General features: G+C 39.2%; 3 protein-coding genes across 3 annotated transcripts; 1 reads left to right on the top strand and 2 right to left on the bottom strand.

Moving 5' to 3' along the window:
* Positions 1-8,804: 8,804 nt before the first annotated feature.
* On the top strand, positions 8,805-10,506 carry FOMMEDRAFT_159119 (uncharacterized protein; the record flags this gene model as incomplete). Its single annotated transcript, XM_007269147.1, has 9 exons — positions 8,805-8,835; positions 8,914-8,964; positions 9,021-9,191; positions 9,248-9,476; positions 9,607-9,641; positions 9,699-9,797; positions 9,865-9,909; positions 9,969-10,226; positions 10,487-10,506. The coding sequence occupies 9 exons, from the start codon at positions 8,805-8,807 to the stop codon at positions 10,504-10,506; spliced, it is 939 nt and encodes a 312-aa protein (XP_007269209.1).
* A 3,783-nt stretch (positions 10,507-14,289) lies between these two features.
* Positions 14,290-14,817, bottom strand: FOMMEDRAFT_90890 (uncharacterized protein; the record flags this gene model as incomplete). The annotated part of the gene is made up of 1 exon (XM_007269148.1): positions 14,290-14,817. The coding sequence occupies one exon, from the start codon at positions 14,815-14,817 to the stop codon at positions 14,290-14,292; it is 528 nt and encodes a 175-aa protein (XP_007269210.1).
* Positions 14,818-16,364: 1,547 nt separating this feature from the next.
* On the bottom strand, positions 16,365-16,856 carry FOMMEDRAFT_47916 (uncharacterized protein; the record flags this gene model as incomplete). Its single annotated transcript, XM_007269149.1, has 1 exon — positions 16,365-16,856. A coding segment is annotated over one exon (492 nt), but the record flags the coding sequence as incomplete, so codon positions are not given.
* Between the last annotated feature and the right edge of the window lie 1,014 nt (positions 16,857-17,870).

The following is a 17,870-nucleotide window of genomic DNA, read 5'->3' on the forward strand; positions in this document are numbered from 1 at the left end:
TGGTCAAGCTAGAGCTAGCTAGTAAAGAACTAGGAGGCAGAGGACACACAGTCCATATTACAGACTGACACTGAAAGCAGAATTATAGCAACTAAGATAAAGGTAGAAGCCCTTTTAATAAGTTAACTAGTTACAACTGTTAAAAGGAAAACTATACTCACAGGTGTGGCTCTCACTTTTCAGCCATGAAAGTAGGCTATAAAAATTAGCCAAAATGAAAGGAAAAGGCATTTATATTCACTTTAATACAGGATACAAAAGAGGCAGACTATAAACAAGGTAAAGTATCTAAAGAAACAGATACTAGTACAGAACACACAAAACAAAGGAAACAGAAAAGGGGGAAGGACACAAATCCCACCCAAAATTAAATCCCAGCCCTATTAATTATAAAGCAAGTATTTTACAATAGTAGTAATACTGTTCAAGAAAGTATTACTTAGGAGGGACTGGATGTTAGGAATTGTAAAATACAGTAACTAAAGTTTGGAAAAGCTTAACTCAAGACTTAGGACTAAGTAGTTTATATACAAAACCCTATTAGTCACAAGTCTAGAGATTGGCCAGATCAACTAGGCTACCTTTATTGTCCTACTTAGTAAGAACTCCAGCTCAGCATTATTAACCTCTAATCATTACTAATGGGTGATCAATCTATTAGCAGAGAGAGGGGACAGGAAGGAGTAGGTACCAAGTCAGTTAGGAAAAGGTAACAAAACCTGAAGACAAGGTCTTTATCTCTCTAAGGTTAAACACATACTCTAGCACAGTATTACTTAATAACCTCAACTAAAGACAAGTCATTTGGAATGCTTGTATGGAGAGGGGATCTAGAAAGAGTATAGTGTTTAGAGCAAGAAGTATAAAGGAAAAGACTAGGAGAAAACCTGAAGAGATAAAAGGAAAATATTATACTTACTTAAGGAGAAATTACATAGCTAGCTAGGAATGCTTTGTACAAAGACAAAGGACCATTAAAGCTAGTAAAGAGCCAGAGCCAATACTCTGAAGCTCTATACTTAAGGAGGACTAGTACTAGTAAAGGAAAGGGAACTAAGAGCTCTGAGGAGAGACTATAGGAAAGCAGTCTCCTTTATACACTTTGCTCATACAGATAGGAAAGTAATGAAGTTATAAACATGAGGACTACATAAGGACAACATGAGGAATACATGAGGCAATCTAGAACTTTGGTTGTAAGTTCTATGATTGAATACAGAAGTATAAAGATAAGGCTAGAAGTTAATAAGGATAATTGTCTCCTAAACTAAGTCTATTGAAGAAGACTTAGGGAAAGATCTAGAACATTGGTTGTCAGTTCTAGAGTGTACACAAGACAGTCTAGAACTTTGGTTGTAAGTTCTAGGGGTAGTACAGAAGTACAGCCTTTTATATTACAGAAGTCATAAGGAGTCATTAGAAGTCATAATACTCTACCTCATAAGAAAGTGTATTACAAACTAGTGTACAGGAAGTACAGGTTGAGTCAGACAGAGTCATAAGAACAATAGAGAGCTCTACTTCATAGGAAAAGCATTACACAGTTTACACAGTATAACTAGTTAGGAGGACTCATAAGGAGTCATTAGAAGTATGAGAGGAAGTATAGAAGATATAACAATACAGTAGAGGAGTCATTAGAAGATTAATCTAGAATACAAGAAGACACAAACTAGTGTTAGCAGATTAATAGAAGACACAAACTAGTGTAGCATACAGTCTAAAGGATTAGCCAGCTCTACTTTATGGGAACAATAGTGAAGGGAGTTACTAAAGTCACTAGAGTAACATCACTCTAGCAAAAGGTATATAAGGAGGCCAGTTTGGCCCTCAAAAGATAGTTTTATCAACTTAAGTTACCTAGTACTTGGAAGTACTCTATTACTAGTCTACTAGGCTACACTTGTAGCTTGATTAAAGTAGGACTCCTCTACCCTCTCACACTACAAGTCTACTGAAACAATTGGCATCATGCTAAGAACTGTACATTACATACAGACAATCACAGTAATCAATTCTGAACACCCACATGACTCATAGAAGCCTACTCTGAGAACACCCAACTATTCTACATTGTAAGCATTTGTAAACAGAACCACAAGCATACATAGTCTTAGAATCAGCTTACACACATTGTTTTCTCTACAGGATGTACAGATCATATACTTATTATGGGCTCAGAACACAAGTTGTATTATAGTGAGTGGCTCAGCAAACCATTATGTCATCATTGCCTGGATCAAAGTACTGCAATCTTCCAATCAGATAGGACATTAGGGTGATCAAAGTGTTGATCTCAGGAGACTGCTGGAAATCTTGGAACTCTCTACACTTTGTCTGTACCAATCAGATGATAACAGTATGAGAACCTTCTACTTCTTTCAATGTAAATCTTGCTTTTCCCTTTTGTATAACATTTCCTGTAGCTAGAATGCAGACCACTTAAATTTTCCTCATACATTTTCACCCCATTTTCTTCCAACCTCTGGCAAAAGGTTCTCTTATTTGTTCTTGTATATTTTGTTATTTTTCTTTTGTTCAGTCATAACATTTCCCTATTAGTACTACACTTTTCCCAAACTCAGAAAACTATAAATACAGCTACTCATATACTAGATACAGAGGGAATTCAGTTAGTTCACCTATTGATTTAGCTCTTGTCTCTTGTCTCAAAGTCCTCTAGTGTGAGGCATAGTCTTAGTCTTTGTTGTTTTTCCATATCAGATTGTTTATTGTGTACTTTGTAAAGTGCACTTTCTGTTATTCACATCTCTCTTCCAAGGTTGCAACTGTACTAGAAGAACTCACACCTGTTCAGAACCACTCTAGTCTCCTAAGACTTGTGGTTTAGCTCCCCCTCAAACTTAACAAATCACCTGTGTTCTTCTCTTAGACACTTTATAGGAGTTTCATCTAGAGCCTACTGTGAGGGGGGGTTTCCATAGTTAAACAACACAAGTTCCAACAGTTCTCAGCATTCTGAACAGGTTTCTCAGACACTAGCCTGTAGCCTTAGGTCAACTCAGTCACAGTCAGCACCAGTACCCATATTGAGCAGAACATGCAGATCTGCTAGAATCCAATCACACTGCAAAATGTCTGATAGTCTAAACACTAGAAGTACAGAATCCAATATTGCAGAAACCTTAGGAACACTATCAGAACAGTAGAGTACTTGAGTCAGTAACAAAGAGGAGGAAGAAGAAGACATTATAGTATTATTACTCAATCCCTAAGTAATTGGTTTCTGAGTTTGTAACAAACTGCCACATTTCACATCCCTAGAATTGTGTACAAGATTGCCAGCTACCCTGTGACTTTCCTAAACTGTATTAGTATCACAACCAACTGTAACTGGAACACTGTGTTACAGAAGAGCACAGTCATCTCTACAGGAAACAGAGACAGTCCAGCAGCCAGTATTATTACTCTCACTAGCAACCAGTGTATTGTTAGCAACACAGCTCTAGTTACAGTAACAACAACTTGTAAGTGACACACAACTACTTTAGCAACTACAAGTAAACACACAAATTCTATCACAACTAAGGCCAACAGTGTAGCCAATGGCTACATTGAACATTCTGAAGCTACCTTATTGTAGAGTACATAATACACTGTCCTTTGACAGAACCAAGCCCTGAGAGTTGTGGAGGTATTTCACAGATGTGGAAAGTCTTACAAACAAATGCAACATAGCTAGAGCAGATATCATTCTACTTGCAATGAAGTACATGCCTGTAGAAGTGGAGGATTTGTAGGATAATACAGATAAAACATCTTAGGATACATTTAAGACAGGAGTAATCATGTATTACTCAAGTCTTAAGACAGGAGTATAATATGCTAGAAGTGACTTGGATGCTGTAGTACAGAAATGGGCAGAGAGAGGAATTATGAATAGGGACAATTTGGGAATGTACTACTGAGAGTTTACACTCATAGCAACCTATTTGACAACTAACAATAAGCTGTCACTGGAGGAATCTTACTGTGTTTTTCTGTATGTGTTCTGTAGAGTAATTGTAGAAAAGCTAATGTGGAAGTTAGAAATCAAGTATCCAGACTATAAGGACAGACTTGTGTATAATATTGCACAAGTTGTAGCTACAGTAGGGTCAATCCTTAGGGGATCTACACTCACAGTAGTTAGTAGATCAGATATGCTTACAAGTTAGCCTGTGATTCTAGTCAAACAGGAGGAAGTTAATTTGACAAGTGTTGTAGAAGCACTTTAGAGTCTACAATCATAAGTAGAGTCAATGAAGCAAGGCCCAAGATCAGGAGGAGGAGGATATGGTAGAGGTTCAGGTAGAGGATCAGGAAACAGAAGTTGTGTGTTTTGTAGAGAATCTGGACATTTTATATACAGTTGCTCAAAAGTGTTAGAATACATTACAAACAGGAAGTGTGTGTGGAGCCCAGACAATAAAATTATTATGGCTAACAGAAACACCATTTCTAGGATAGGGCAGACCTTGAAGGAAAAGGTTGATAGCTACTTTCTGTTGTTGCAAATACACTCTGTTAGTTTTGTACAAGCTACACCAGTTGTAGTACACAGTCTAGGAGCTCTAGTACTAGTCACAATGGTAGAGGTTGATGAAGAAGAAGAAGAGGAGGTGGAGAACCTTACAGAGCTTGAAAGGCTTGAAGTAATGCTAGGAGAAGTCTGTAAGAAGGTTGTGGAACAATCAAAAGCAAAGGATGTAAAGGGGAAGGGAAAGTAAGGGTGTGATTACAAAGTAGCAAAACCTACAGATATTAGACCAGTACTAGCAAGTATACAGTAAGACACAACTAGAATGAAGGAGTACCTGTACTACTACATTGTACTAATTAAGGACCCAGAAATAGCTGAAAGAGTTTTAGAACACAGCTTGGACCAGGAAGTGTGTATTACACAGTAGGAGTTGCTTACATTGTCTCTAGAGCTTCAGAAGAAGACTTGCAAATTAGTTACATTAAGGTGCTAAACAGATAGAAACACTACATTCTATAGTAGAGAGCTGCCTGTTACAGGATTGAACATTTGTGTGCTACAGTAGTATTATAATGTGTTAGCAGAAGTCAACCATTTGCTTCTACTCTGTACACTCAAAACAATAGTAGACAGAAAAATTGAGGTAGATTGTGTACTGGACCAGGGTTCAAGTATGAACATAGTTTGAGCTGATGTATAGGAAGCATTAAAGATTCTGTTGGATCAAGATATGGCTGTTATGCTTGAAACAGTAGACACAGGTCAGGGATTGACTGTAAGACAGATTCTAAGGTTACAACTCTCTATAGGAATGCTTTATGTAAATATTACAGTACAAGTTGTACAGAAAGCTCTGTTCAGGATCTTACTAGGTAGACTGTTCTTTACAACTACAGAATGTGAAACCAAAGATTTTGCAAACAGGGAGCAGTACATAACACTTTAGGACCTGAATGATCTGTCAAGGAGATAGTCTCTGTCTACTAGAGTAAAGACACTGTAATACAAGCTAGAGACAGATTTTTGAGAAGTATTAAGGAACTGGAAACACTACAATTCCAGGGAGATACACATATGACAAGCAGATTAGGAACAAACAAGTGGAAGAGTAATAGTAAGGCAATGATTCTATACAGAGGAAGAGGCAAAGGAAATAGAGTAAATGCAAGACAGGATTACAGTCAGGGATTATGAGTCACAGAATCATGGATGATAGAGGCAGCAGAGTCACAGAAGTCAGTAATTCTCAATACACCAGATGACAAACTCAACACAGTTTTGTAGGCTTACAAGAAAGTTGTGAATAAGGTGTGCTCTGTACTTAGAGTGCTTCTGAAGGAGTTCTACATAGTCAGACAACAGCACCCTAATCCCCTAGCTGGGATGCCTATATTACTAACAATACTATAGCCCTTTGTACCTACTAGCAGACTTACAGAAGAACAGATGTAAGCAATTAGAGAATTGTGATCAGGATTCCTATGGCCAGAAGAATGGAGGCTTGCAGAGAACCTATTAATACTATAGTCAGAAGTGTTTGTATGGACAGAAGAGGAGCAAGGAACATTGGACCCTACATATTTTGATCCTATTTGAATTCCAACTGTAGAGCATGTACTATGGGTAGAGAGAAGTATTCTGATTGTACACAGAATTGAGAAGAGGGTGATTGAGTTGTTGAAGGAGAAGTTGTGTAACAGAGTGATAGAACTGTTGAATTCCTTGTATTGATTGTAATAGTTTTGTGTCACAAAGAAGGACAGAGTATCCTTGTGATTTATTATCAATTTGCAGAGGTTAAACACAGTTACAATAAAGGATACAGCTGTTCTGCCAAACATGGAACTAATCACAGAAAGCTGTAGAGGTTGTACATACTATACACAACTCAATTTGCATATTGTGTTTGATCAGAGGAGTTTGAATGAGTAGTCTAGAGATCTGACAATGTTCCAGACACTCCTAGGGACATTTCACTTGACAGTATTACTAATAGGTTACACTAACTCAGTACAGATTCTGTATAATGACTTGGTGTTTATTCTTTACAACAAGATTCTGGATGTTATAAACCCATACACAGACAATGTTCTAGTAATTGGACCCTGCTCAAGATATGAGAAAGCAGACAGAACAGAGGAAATGCTTCCCAAGAACAAGGGAATACAGAAGTTTGTATACAAGCATCTGATGGATGTAAACTGGATTTTGCAGAGAGTGAAAGCTGTAGGAGGGACATTTTCTGGGAAGAAGATGATGCTTTGTAACAAATCTGCAATATTCATTAGGCATAAGCTGACATATTTAGGGAGAGAGGCTGAAGAATTGTAAATACAGAAGGTTAGGGATTGGCTGCCTTGTAAGAGTGTTATGAAAGTACAGGGATTTCTCAGAACAGTAGGAGTGCTTTGTGTTTTTATTTGAAATTACACAAAGTTAGTACAACCACTCAATTGACTCACACAAAAGAACTTGATATTCAATTAGAATGACAAAGTACAGAAATCTATGGATGCACTCAAGGAAGCAGTCTTACATTACCCTACACTAACACTAATCAACTACAAGTCAGAGTATCTAGTAGTCTTAACAGTAGATTTGTCTATCATTAGAGTAGGATAGTATATTAGTCAGGAGCACCTGGATTACAAACAGAGAATAAATCAATTCAGATTAATTAACTGGAATGTAATACAAGTACAATATTTGTAAGCAAAAATAGAGCTGTTCAGACTTTATTGTGCACTTCACACATTACACATATATCTCATAAGTGTTAAGAAATTAATTGTGGAAATGGATGCTTCATACATAAAGAGAATGATTAATAAGCCTGACCTACAGCCTAATACTATAATCAATTGCTGGATAGCCAGTATTTTGCTATTTGATTTTGAGTTCCACTACATTCCTGCATTAGACTTTAAGTGTACAGACAGATTATTACAACACTGAGTAGTACCCAAAGACCCCTCAGACAACAAAACCTATGAAGACTGGATTGATGAGTCATACAGATTTTACACAGCAGAAATAGAATCTATGTGACACAGACATTAGCTAGAGACTCACAGGTCTATAGAATACAAAGCCTTGTTAGTTGAGTGTGTAGAAACACAGTCCCAGGTTTCAGATGCAACACACTGGGAGACACACAACAACATTATTGACAAATCATTTTAAGTAAACAAGAATGTGCTACAGGCAACATGTTCTAGCAGACTGTAATGTAGTGAAACTCCTGTGAAGTGTCTAAGAGAAGATCACAGGTGATTTGTTAAGTTTGAGGGGGGAGCTAAACCACGAGTCTTAGGAGACTAGAGTGGTTCTGAACAGGTGTGAGTTCTTCTGGCACAGTTGCAACCTTAGAAGAGTGATGTGAATAACAGAAAGTGCACTTTGCAAAGTGTACAACGAACGATCTGATACAGAAAATGACAAAGACTAAAACTATGCCTCACACTAGAGGACTTTGAGACAAGAGACAAGAGCTAAATCAATGGGTGAACTATCTGAATTCCCCCTGTATCTAGTACATGAGTAGCTGTATTTATAGTTTTCTGAGTTCTGGAAAAGCATAATACTAACAGGGAAGTGTCATGACTGAACAAAAGAAAAATAACGAAATATACAAGAACAAATAAGAGAACCTTTTGCCAGAGGTTGGAAGAAAATAGGGTGAAAATGCATGAGGAAAATTTAAGTGGTCTGCATTCTAGCCACAGGAAATGTTATGCAAAAGGGAAAAGCAAGATTTACATTAAAAGAAATAGAAGGTTCTCATACTGTTATCATCTGATCAGTACAGACAAAGTGCAGAGAGTTCTGAGATTTCCAGCAGTCTCCTGAGATCAACACTTTGATTGCCCTGATGTCCTATCTGATTGGAAGATTGCAGTACTTTGATCCAGACAATGATGATGTAATGGTTTACTGAGCCACTTACTGTAACACAACTTGTGTTCTGAGCCTGTGATAAGCACATGATCCATACATCCTGTGGAGAAAACAATGTATGTAAGCCAATTCCAAGACTGCACACTCTTGCAGTTCTGTTTGCAAATGCTTGCAGTACAGAATAGTTGGGTGTTCTCAGAGTAGGCTTCTATGAGTCACATGGGTGTTTGGAATTGATTACTGTGATTGTCTGCATGTGATGTACAGTTCTTAGTGTGATGCTGATTGTTTCATCTCCTAGTGCATCTGCTTGTGACTGTCTGCAGTCACATGGTTGATTTAATGATTGGCAGGCTGAATGTAAGTTCTGTGTATGTGTGAACATTGTTGCTTATTCTTCCTGCTTCCTTCCATCACTCTCACCATGTCATTGCCACTCCTCAGCAAATCTGACAGTAAGTGTTGCACCCTTTTCTACTCTTTTTATACTGATTTTGTGATTTTCCTCAGAAATTGCACACACAACAACATAGTAGCCAGCAAGGGAATGGACATGGATGACAAGCTAGTTGAATGTATGCTCAGTGAGTACCTCTGTGAAGCACATTGTCTCTGGCTCATATGCTGATGTGCTCCACAGGTTCTGATGCAGAAAACAAACCAGAGGACAAGGTTATAAAGGAGGAAACTGATGGATTGACCATGGATCCTGAGTCTGAAGACAAAGAGAGCTCAGACAATGACACTCACAATAATAATGATTCAGAGGGTAAGGAGGTTTTGTCTGTGCTAGTAGAGGGTCAATCTGGTAGTAAGTCTCCTATTTCCTGATTTCTGATCTGTCTACTGACACAGAACATCTTGTAGATTGTAAGGCAACAGTAGAGGAGCTTGCAAAAGTAAAGGAGGACAAAGCTGCTGCTAGGGCTAAAGTAAAGGCAGAGGCTAAGAAAGTAATGTGGGCTAAGGTTAAGGAAGAGGCTCAGGCTAAGGCAAAGAAGGAGAAGGAGAGGGGAAAGGAGAAGGAGAAGGAGAAGGAGAAGGAGAAGGAGAGGGAGAAGGAGAAGGAGAAGGAGAAGGCTACAGTCTTGGCACAGTTAGTAACAAAGTAGAAGGATAGGAAGGAAAAGGAGGGGTCTAAAGGTATGTGTACAAGTATGGCTAACAAATTGTGTACAATAACTAACTGTTTGCACAGGTTCTAATACTGTTGCAAATGTGGAAAGGTTGAAGGTGGTAGTAGAAAAGGGGAACAAGCCAGGTACAAATTAAATGTATGGCTAACAAATTGTGTACTACTAATGTTGTCTTTACCTAGTTCCTGAAGAAGTTGCAAAACCAGAAAAGAAAAAGCCAGTTGTAGAGAAAGAGAAGGTTGACACAAGAAGGGATGGGAAGGAGAAACAAGTCATAGTCAGTAAGTACAAGTATGGCTAACAAATCATGCTAAGCTAATACAATGTTTCTCCTAGTTCCTTAAGCAGTTACAAAGTCAGAAAAGAAGAAAGAGGACAAAAGCAAGGAAAAAGGTAATGTGGATGAGGGGTAGTTGATTTTCTGGGTATACTGACTCCATTTTGTTGTCTAGAGCCAGTACTGGTGCTCCTAAGCAAGAAGCACACTATCATAGAGGTGGAGATTCTGGTCTCTAGCAAGGAAACACACACAAAAAACCAGAAGGTTGTGGTGGAGTCTTCAAGTGAGGAGGACAAGGATATCCCTCCAGATTGGGCAGAGGGAATGGTCTTCCACACACCTGAGTGTATGAAGTGTGCAGAGAGGCACAAGGGTCCTCAGGGATCCACTTGCCAGACTGTGATGGATTGGCTGTGCCACAGTAATCCAAGTAAGTCTGTTTCAATCTTATTTTTGACTGTGTCAATAGTGATTGTTTGCATAGAAAACCAGTGCACAGTGTGCATATTCTGTCACTCTGGATGTAGCCTGAAGGGAATCCAGCATAAGACTAGGGGGCAAACTGTAGAATTACACAGTACAACTTGGAACCTACATTCTGTCATCCCTCTGATCATACATAGTGAAGCTGGAACAGTCTGCAACCTCTACTCACAGATGACTAAGGAGCTGAATGACTTGGAGTTGTAGCTGATGATGATGAAGAATGAGTTTGATGTAAAGATCATGGCTCTAAGACAGGGTATCAACTTCTTAGCCATGGCAGCAGAAGCCTCTGTAGATAGTGGGGTGGAAGAGTTAGAGTAGGAAATAGAACAGGGTAGAAAGTAGAGAAATAAAAGTCCAGTTTTGTTTTTATGAAAAAAACCAGAAACATAAGGAATAAACAGAATGGAACAGAAATGGATAGAATGGATAGGAAAATAGATAAAATTAGAGAGTTAAGAGGAATGGAATGGATGGATGGATATTTTTATGATTTATGTATAGAACTAGTGGAATAGGATGGGAATAGGTGGAAAAGAATCATAATTTGTATAAAGGTTTATATGCTTATAGAATGTTGTATGGGCTTTTTGCAATTTATTGTAAATGAGAAGGAATGTAACAGAAGATTGAAAGTATGTGAATATAAAACATAACAAAGCATAGGGAACTGTAGTAGAACACAGTATTTACAGATTTACACAACTGTTAGGTGTTGCTAGTAGGGAATCAATCCCTATATTTTAGTTTCCAGTACAAGACTGGGAGGGTATATTGAAAAATTGTGCATTCTTGAATCAGGAGTCTGTGACTTCTGTGCTTGGTTCTACTTCAAGCATAGCATCTGAAGCACAGTCGTTTAGATCATCTGTATCCTTGTGACTAGTCCTGTACAGTTCTGCATCTTCCAGCATTAGTTCTGCAGCCTTAATGAGATGCAAGATAGGAACTGTTAAATGTGAACATGGAAAATACAGAATTAGGCAAAATACTGTGATACATAACTTGGCCACTGCTCTGTCCAATTCTGCTACAACATAAGCATTTCCTTTTGTTCTTTGCACCACTACAAACAGTCCAAGGTATTGCAGTTTCATCTTTCGTCCTAAGTTGTTGCTCACTTTTGAATTGCAGATTAGTACTAGTGTACCTGGAGCAAAGTTGTAGTCCTTGATCCAATTATGATTGACTTCTGCAAAATGCTTTGCATATCTTTTGCAGGCTTTCTGTACACCTTCCATCATTTGTGTAAGGTTGTCTGGTCTCTTCTGCAATTGTTGCACTTGTATTACTATCAGTTCCTCTGTTGTTAGTGGCAATCCTTTGGGTGGAACCAAATATGTTGCCTCATTCAGGTCAAACAGTAATATTGGCTCTACTCTATGAACAAGGTAATAAGGAGAATATCTAGTTGCTTTCTGAATTGTAATCTGCTCTGCCCAGAACACAGAATGTGTGTACTTATACTAATGTCCAATATTGTCTCCTACTGTTTTTACAATTGCTTCCTGTACGTCCAAGTGTTTCTGCTCAATAATTCTGTTTGTGTAGGAGTTATACATGGAAATCTGAATATGATTGATGTGGTACTGTTCTTGTAAATAGTCCAGCACTACAATGTAAGGTGTTCCATTGTCTGTTACAAGCTCAGGACATGCCCTGTATCAGTATAGAAGTTCTTCAAAGATGAACTGTCCTATTGTCCTTCTGTTCTCTGTGTGAAGCATGCAAAACTCTGGATACCCTGATAACAAACAGTGTGCATACACAATATATCAGAATCTTCCTGCTTTCAGCATAACCTTTGTATCTATGTGGATCTTTTGGAAAAGCAGCACAATCTCCAGAATACTTGGTGGAATCAGCACTTGTTGCATCTGCTGAGTCTGACATGTATGACAAGTCCTAATGAAGTACTTAATGTCTTCTGCAAGAGATGGCCACCAGAACCGATCCAGTAAACAGGCTTGTACTGCAAAGATTCCCTTGTGTCCTAAGTCTTTGTGTGCTATCCTAACCAACACCCATCTCCTGTCCTTATCTGGCACAATCCAATGCTTTCCTTTGGGACCTCAATGTCAAATCTTGTTGTTCTGTATGAAGAACTGTACAGTGTATTGTATAAACCTTGGAAAATCAGTGTCTGCAATTCCACTTGGTTTGCAGAGTGAGCCAAGATACTCTTTCACAGCCTTCAGTCTTGCTTCTTACCTTTCAGCAGTTGGTGATTGTAGGAATCGTTCTACTGTTGCATCCAAACCCTCAGTCTTGTTACTGTGGATACTGCACACAACCCCTATTGGCTCTAGATTGTCACCCTCTGATTTGTCATCTGCTCCCTCTACCTCCTCAGTTCCTACAACTCTGCAAGACTCTCCTCCAGGTTCCTGCTCCTGTAGTCCTTTGTCTGCTTCATCTTCTACTCTTCTGTGTTCCAGATTGGGTCGTTCCAGTTTATCTTGATGTATCCAATTCCAGTTCTGTTTCAGAATAATGACTTCCAGGAATAATCTACATTACAGTCTGCCAGAATGTGTTGCCTGTAGTGTGTCCTTGTTTACTTGAAATGATTTGTCAATAATGTTGTTGTGTGTCTCCCAGTGTGTTGCATCTGAAACCCAGGACTGTGTTTCTATACACTTGACTAACAAAGCTTTACATTCTGTAGACCTGCAAATCTCCAGGTGATGTCTGTGTTGCATAGATTCTATTTCTGCTGTGTAAAATCTGTATGACTCGTCAATCCAGTCTTCATAGGTTTTGTTGTCTGGGGGGTCTTTGGGTGCTGCTCAGTGTTACAATAATCTGTCTGTACACTTGAAGTCTGATGCAGGAATGTGGCAGAACTCAAAATCAAATAGCAAAATACTAGCTATCCAGCAATTGATTGTAGCATTAGGCTGTAGGTCAGGCTTATTAATCATTCCCTTTACATATGAAGCATCCATTTCCACAATTAATTTCTTGACACTTATGAGATATATGTGTAATGTGTGAAGTGTGTGATAAAGTCCAAACAGCTCTATTTTTGCTTGAGAATATTGTGCTTGCATTACATTCCAGTTAATCAATCCAAATCAATTTATTCTCTGTTTGTGATCTGGGTGCTCCTGACCAATATACTATCCTACTCTGATGATAGACGAATCTACTGCCAAAACTACCAGATACTCTGACTTGTAGTCAATTGGTGTTAGTGTAGGGCAATGTAAAACTGCTTCCTTGAGTGTGTCCATAGATTTCTGTGCTTCATCATTCTAATTGAATATCAAGTTCTTTTGTGTGAGTTGATTGAGTGGTTGTGCTAACTTTGTGTAATTCTGAATAAAAACACAAAGCACTCCTACTGTTCCAAGGAATCCCTGTACTTCTGTAACACTCTTACAAGGCAGCCAATCCCTAACCTTCTGTATTTGCAATTCTTCAGCCTCTCTTCCCAAATACATCAGCTTATACCCAACAAATATTGTGGATTTGTTACAAAGTATCATCTTCTTTCCAGAAAACGTCCCTCCTACAGCTTTCACTCTCTGCAAAATCTGGTTTACATTCATCAGATGCTTGTAAACAAACTTCTGTACTCCCTTGTTCTCAGGAAGTGTTTCCTCTGTTCTGTCTGCTTTCTCATATCTCGAGTAGGGTCCAAGTACCAGAACATTGTCTGTGTATGGGTTTGTAACATTCAGAATCTTGTTACAAAGAATAAACACTAAGTCATTATGCAGAATCTGTACTGAGTTGGTGTAACCCATTGGCAATACTGTCAAGCAAAATGTCCCTAGAGGCATCTGGAATGTTGTCAGATCTCTAGACCACTCATCCAAACTCCTCTGATCAAACACAATATGCAAATCGAGTTGTATATAGTATACACAACCTCTACAGCTTTCTGTGATTAGTTCCATGTTTGGCAGAATGGCTGTGTCCTTTATTGTAACTGTGTTTAACCTCTGCAAATTGATAATAAATTGTAAGGATACTCCATCTTTCTTTGTGATGCAAAACCATCACAATTGATAGGAGGAATTCAACAGTTCTATCACTCTGTTATACAACTTCTCCTTCAACAACTCAATCACCCTCTTCTCAATTCTGTGTGCAATTGGAATGCTTTTCTCTACCCATGGTACATGCTCTACAGTTGGAATTCGAATAGGATTGAAGTATGTGGGGTCCAATGTTCCTTGCTCCTCTTCTGTCCACACAAACACTTCTGACTGTAGCATTAATAGGTTTTCTACAAGTTTCCATTCTTCCAGCCATAGGAATCCTGATTGCAATTCTCTAATTGCTTGCATCTGTTCTTCTGTAAGTTGGCTGGTAGGCACAAAGGGCTGTGGTATTGTTGGTAATATAGGCATTCTGGCTAGAGGATTAGGGTGCTGTTGTCTGACTATGCAGAACTCCTCTGGAAGCACTCTGGGTACAGGGCACACCTTATTTGCAACTTTCTTGTAAGCCCACAAAACTGTGTTGAGTTTGTCATCTAGTGTATTGAGAATTACTGACTTCTGTGACTCTGCTGCCTCTATCATCCATGATTCTGTGACTTGTGATCCCTGACTACAATCCTTTCTTGCATTTACTCTATTTCCTTTGTCTCTTCCTCTGTATAGAATCATTGCCTTACTATTACTCTTCTGCTTGTTTGTTCCTAATCCACTTGTCATATGTGCATCTCCCCAGAATTGCAGTGTTTCTGGTTCCTTGACACTTCTCAAAAATCCGTCTCTGGCTCATATTACAGTGCCCTCACTCTGGTGGACAGAGACCACCTCCTTAACAGATCATTCAGGTCCTGAAGCATTATGTGCTGCTCCCTATTCATGAAATCTTTGGTTTCACATTCTGTAGTCACAAAGAACAGTCTACCTAGCAAGATCCTGAACAGAGCTTTCTGTACAACTTGTACTGTAATATCTATGTGAAGCATTCCTATAGAGAGTCACAACCTTGGAATCTGTTCTACAGTCAATCCCTGACTAGTGTCTGCTGTTTCAAGCATAACAGCCATATCACAATCCAACAGAATCTTTAATGCTTCCCATACATCAGCTCAAACTATGTTTATGCTTGATCCCTGGTCTAGCACACAATCTACCTCAATTTTTCTGTCTACTATTGCCTCAAGTGTACAGAGTGGAAGCAAATGGTTAACTTCTGCTAATGTGTTGTGATACTGCTACAGCCTACTATTGTTTGATCCTACAACAGGCAGTTCTCCACTGTAGAACACAGTGTTTCCATCCGTTCAGCACCTTGATGTTACTAATTTGCAAGTCTTCTTCCAAAGCTCTAGAGACAATGCAAGCAACTCCCACTGTGTAATACACACTTCCTGGTCCAAGCTGTAATCTAAAACTCTTCCAGCTATTTCTGGGTCCTCAATTAGTGTGATGTAGCAGTATGAGTACTCCTTTGTCCCAGTTGTGTCTCAGTACATACTTGCTGGCACTGGTCCAATATCTGCAGGTTTTGCTACTTTGTAATCACACCCTTACTTTCCCTTCCCCTTTGCATCCTTTGCTTTTGATTGTTCTACAACCTTCTTACAGGCTTCTCCAAGCATTACTTCAAGCCTTTTGAGCTCTACAAGGTTCTCCACCTCCTCCTCTTCTTCTTCATCAACCTCTACCATTGTAACTAGTACAGGAGCTCCTGGACTGTGTGCTATGACTGGTGCAGCTTCTATGAAACTAACAGAGTGCATTTGCAACAACAGAAAGTGGCTATTAACCTTTTCCTTTAAGGTCTGCCCTATCCCAGAAATGGTGTTTCTGTTGGCTATGATAATTTTATTGTCTAGGCTCTACACACACTTCCTGTTTGTAATGTATTCCAACACTTTTGAGCAACTGTGTATAAAATGTCCAGATTCTCTACAAAACGTGCAACTTCTGTTTCCTGATCCTCTGCCTAAACCTCCACCATATCCTCCTCCTCCTGATCTTGGGCCTTACTTTATTGACTCTACTTGCAATTGCAGACTCTGAAGCACTTCCACAATGCTTGTCAAATTAACTTCTTCCTGTTTGACCAGAATCACAGGCTGACTTACAAGTGTATCCAATCCACTAACTGCTGTGAGTGTAGATCCCCTAAGGATCAACCCTGCTGTAGCTACAACTTGTACAATATTGTACACAAGTCTGTCCTTATAGTCTAGATACTTGATTTCTAACTTCTGCATCAGTTTTTCTGTAATTGCTCCATAGAACACACACAGAAAAACACAGCAAGATTCCTCTGGTGACAGCTTATTGTTAGTTGTCAAATAGGTTGCTATGAGTGTAAACTCTTGGTGGTACGTTCCCAAATTGTCCCTATTTGTAATTCCTCTCTCTGCCCATTTCTGTACTACAGCATCCAAGTCACTTCTAGCATATTGTGCTCCTGTCTTGAGACTCAGGTAATACACAATTACTCCTGTCTTAAATGTATCCCAAGATGTTTTATCTGCATTATCCCACAAATCCTCCACTTCTACAGGCACATACTTCATTGTGAGCAGAATGATATCTGCTCCAGCTATGTTGCATTTGTTTGTAAGACTTTCCATGTCTGTGAAATACCTCTACAATTCTTAGGGCTTGGTTCTGTCAAAGGATGGTGCATCACATACTCTGTAACAAGGCAGCTTCAGAACGTTCAATGTGGCCATTGGCTACACTGCCAGTCTTGGTTGTGATAGAATTTGCATGTTTACTTGTAGTTGCTGAAGTAGTTACACGTCACTTACAAGTTACTGTTACTGTAATTGGAGCTGTGTTGCTAACAATATGCTGGTTGCTAGTGTGAGTGAAGATACTGGCTGCTGGACTGTCTCTGTTTCCTGTGGAGACAACTGTGCTCTTCTGCAACACAGTGTGCCAGTTACAGTCAGTTGCAATGTTGATGTGATTTGGGAAGGTTGTAGGGTAGCTAGCAATCCTGTACACAATTCCAGGGACATGAAATGCAGCAGTTTGTTGCAAATTCAGAAATCGATTACTTGGGGATTGAGTGATGTTGCTACAAGGTCTTCTTCCTCCTCCTCTTCATTACTGACTCGAGCACTCTACTGTTCTGATGGTGTTCCTAAGGTTTCTACAATATTGGATTCTGTACTTCTAGTGTTTGGACTATCAGACGTTTCACAGTACAATTGGATTCTAGCAGATCAGTGTGTTCTACTCAATACAGGTACTGGTGCTGACTGTGACTGAGTTGACCTAAGCCCACAGGCTGGTGTCTGAGAAACCTGTTCAGGATGCTAAGAACTGTTGGAACTTGTGTTGTTTAACTATGGAAACCCCCCTCACAGTGGGCTCCAGATGAAACTCCTGTGAAGTGTCTAAGAGAAGATCACAGGTGATTCGTTAAGTTTGAGGGGGAGCTAAACCACAAGTCTTAGGAGACTAGAGTGGTTCTGAACAGGTGTGAGTTCTTCCAGTGTGGTTGCAACCTTGGAAGAGTGATGTGAATAACAGAAAGTGCACTTTACAAAGTGCACAACAAACAATCTGATACAGAAAATGATGAAGACTAAAACTATGCCTCACACTAGAGGACTTTGAGACAAGAGACAAGAGCTAAATCAATGGGTGAA

The sequence above is a fragment of the Fomitiporia mediterranea genome (genome assembly GCF_000271605.1).
Source record: "Fomitiporia mediterranea MF3/22 unplaced genomic scaffold FOMMEscaffold_9, whole genome shotgun sequence".
Taxonomy (NCBI): Eukaryota; Fungi; Basidiomycota; class Agaricomycetes; order Hymenochaetales; family Hymenochaetaceae; genus Fomitiporia; species Fomitiporia mediterranea.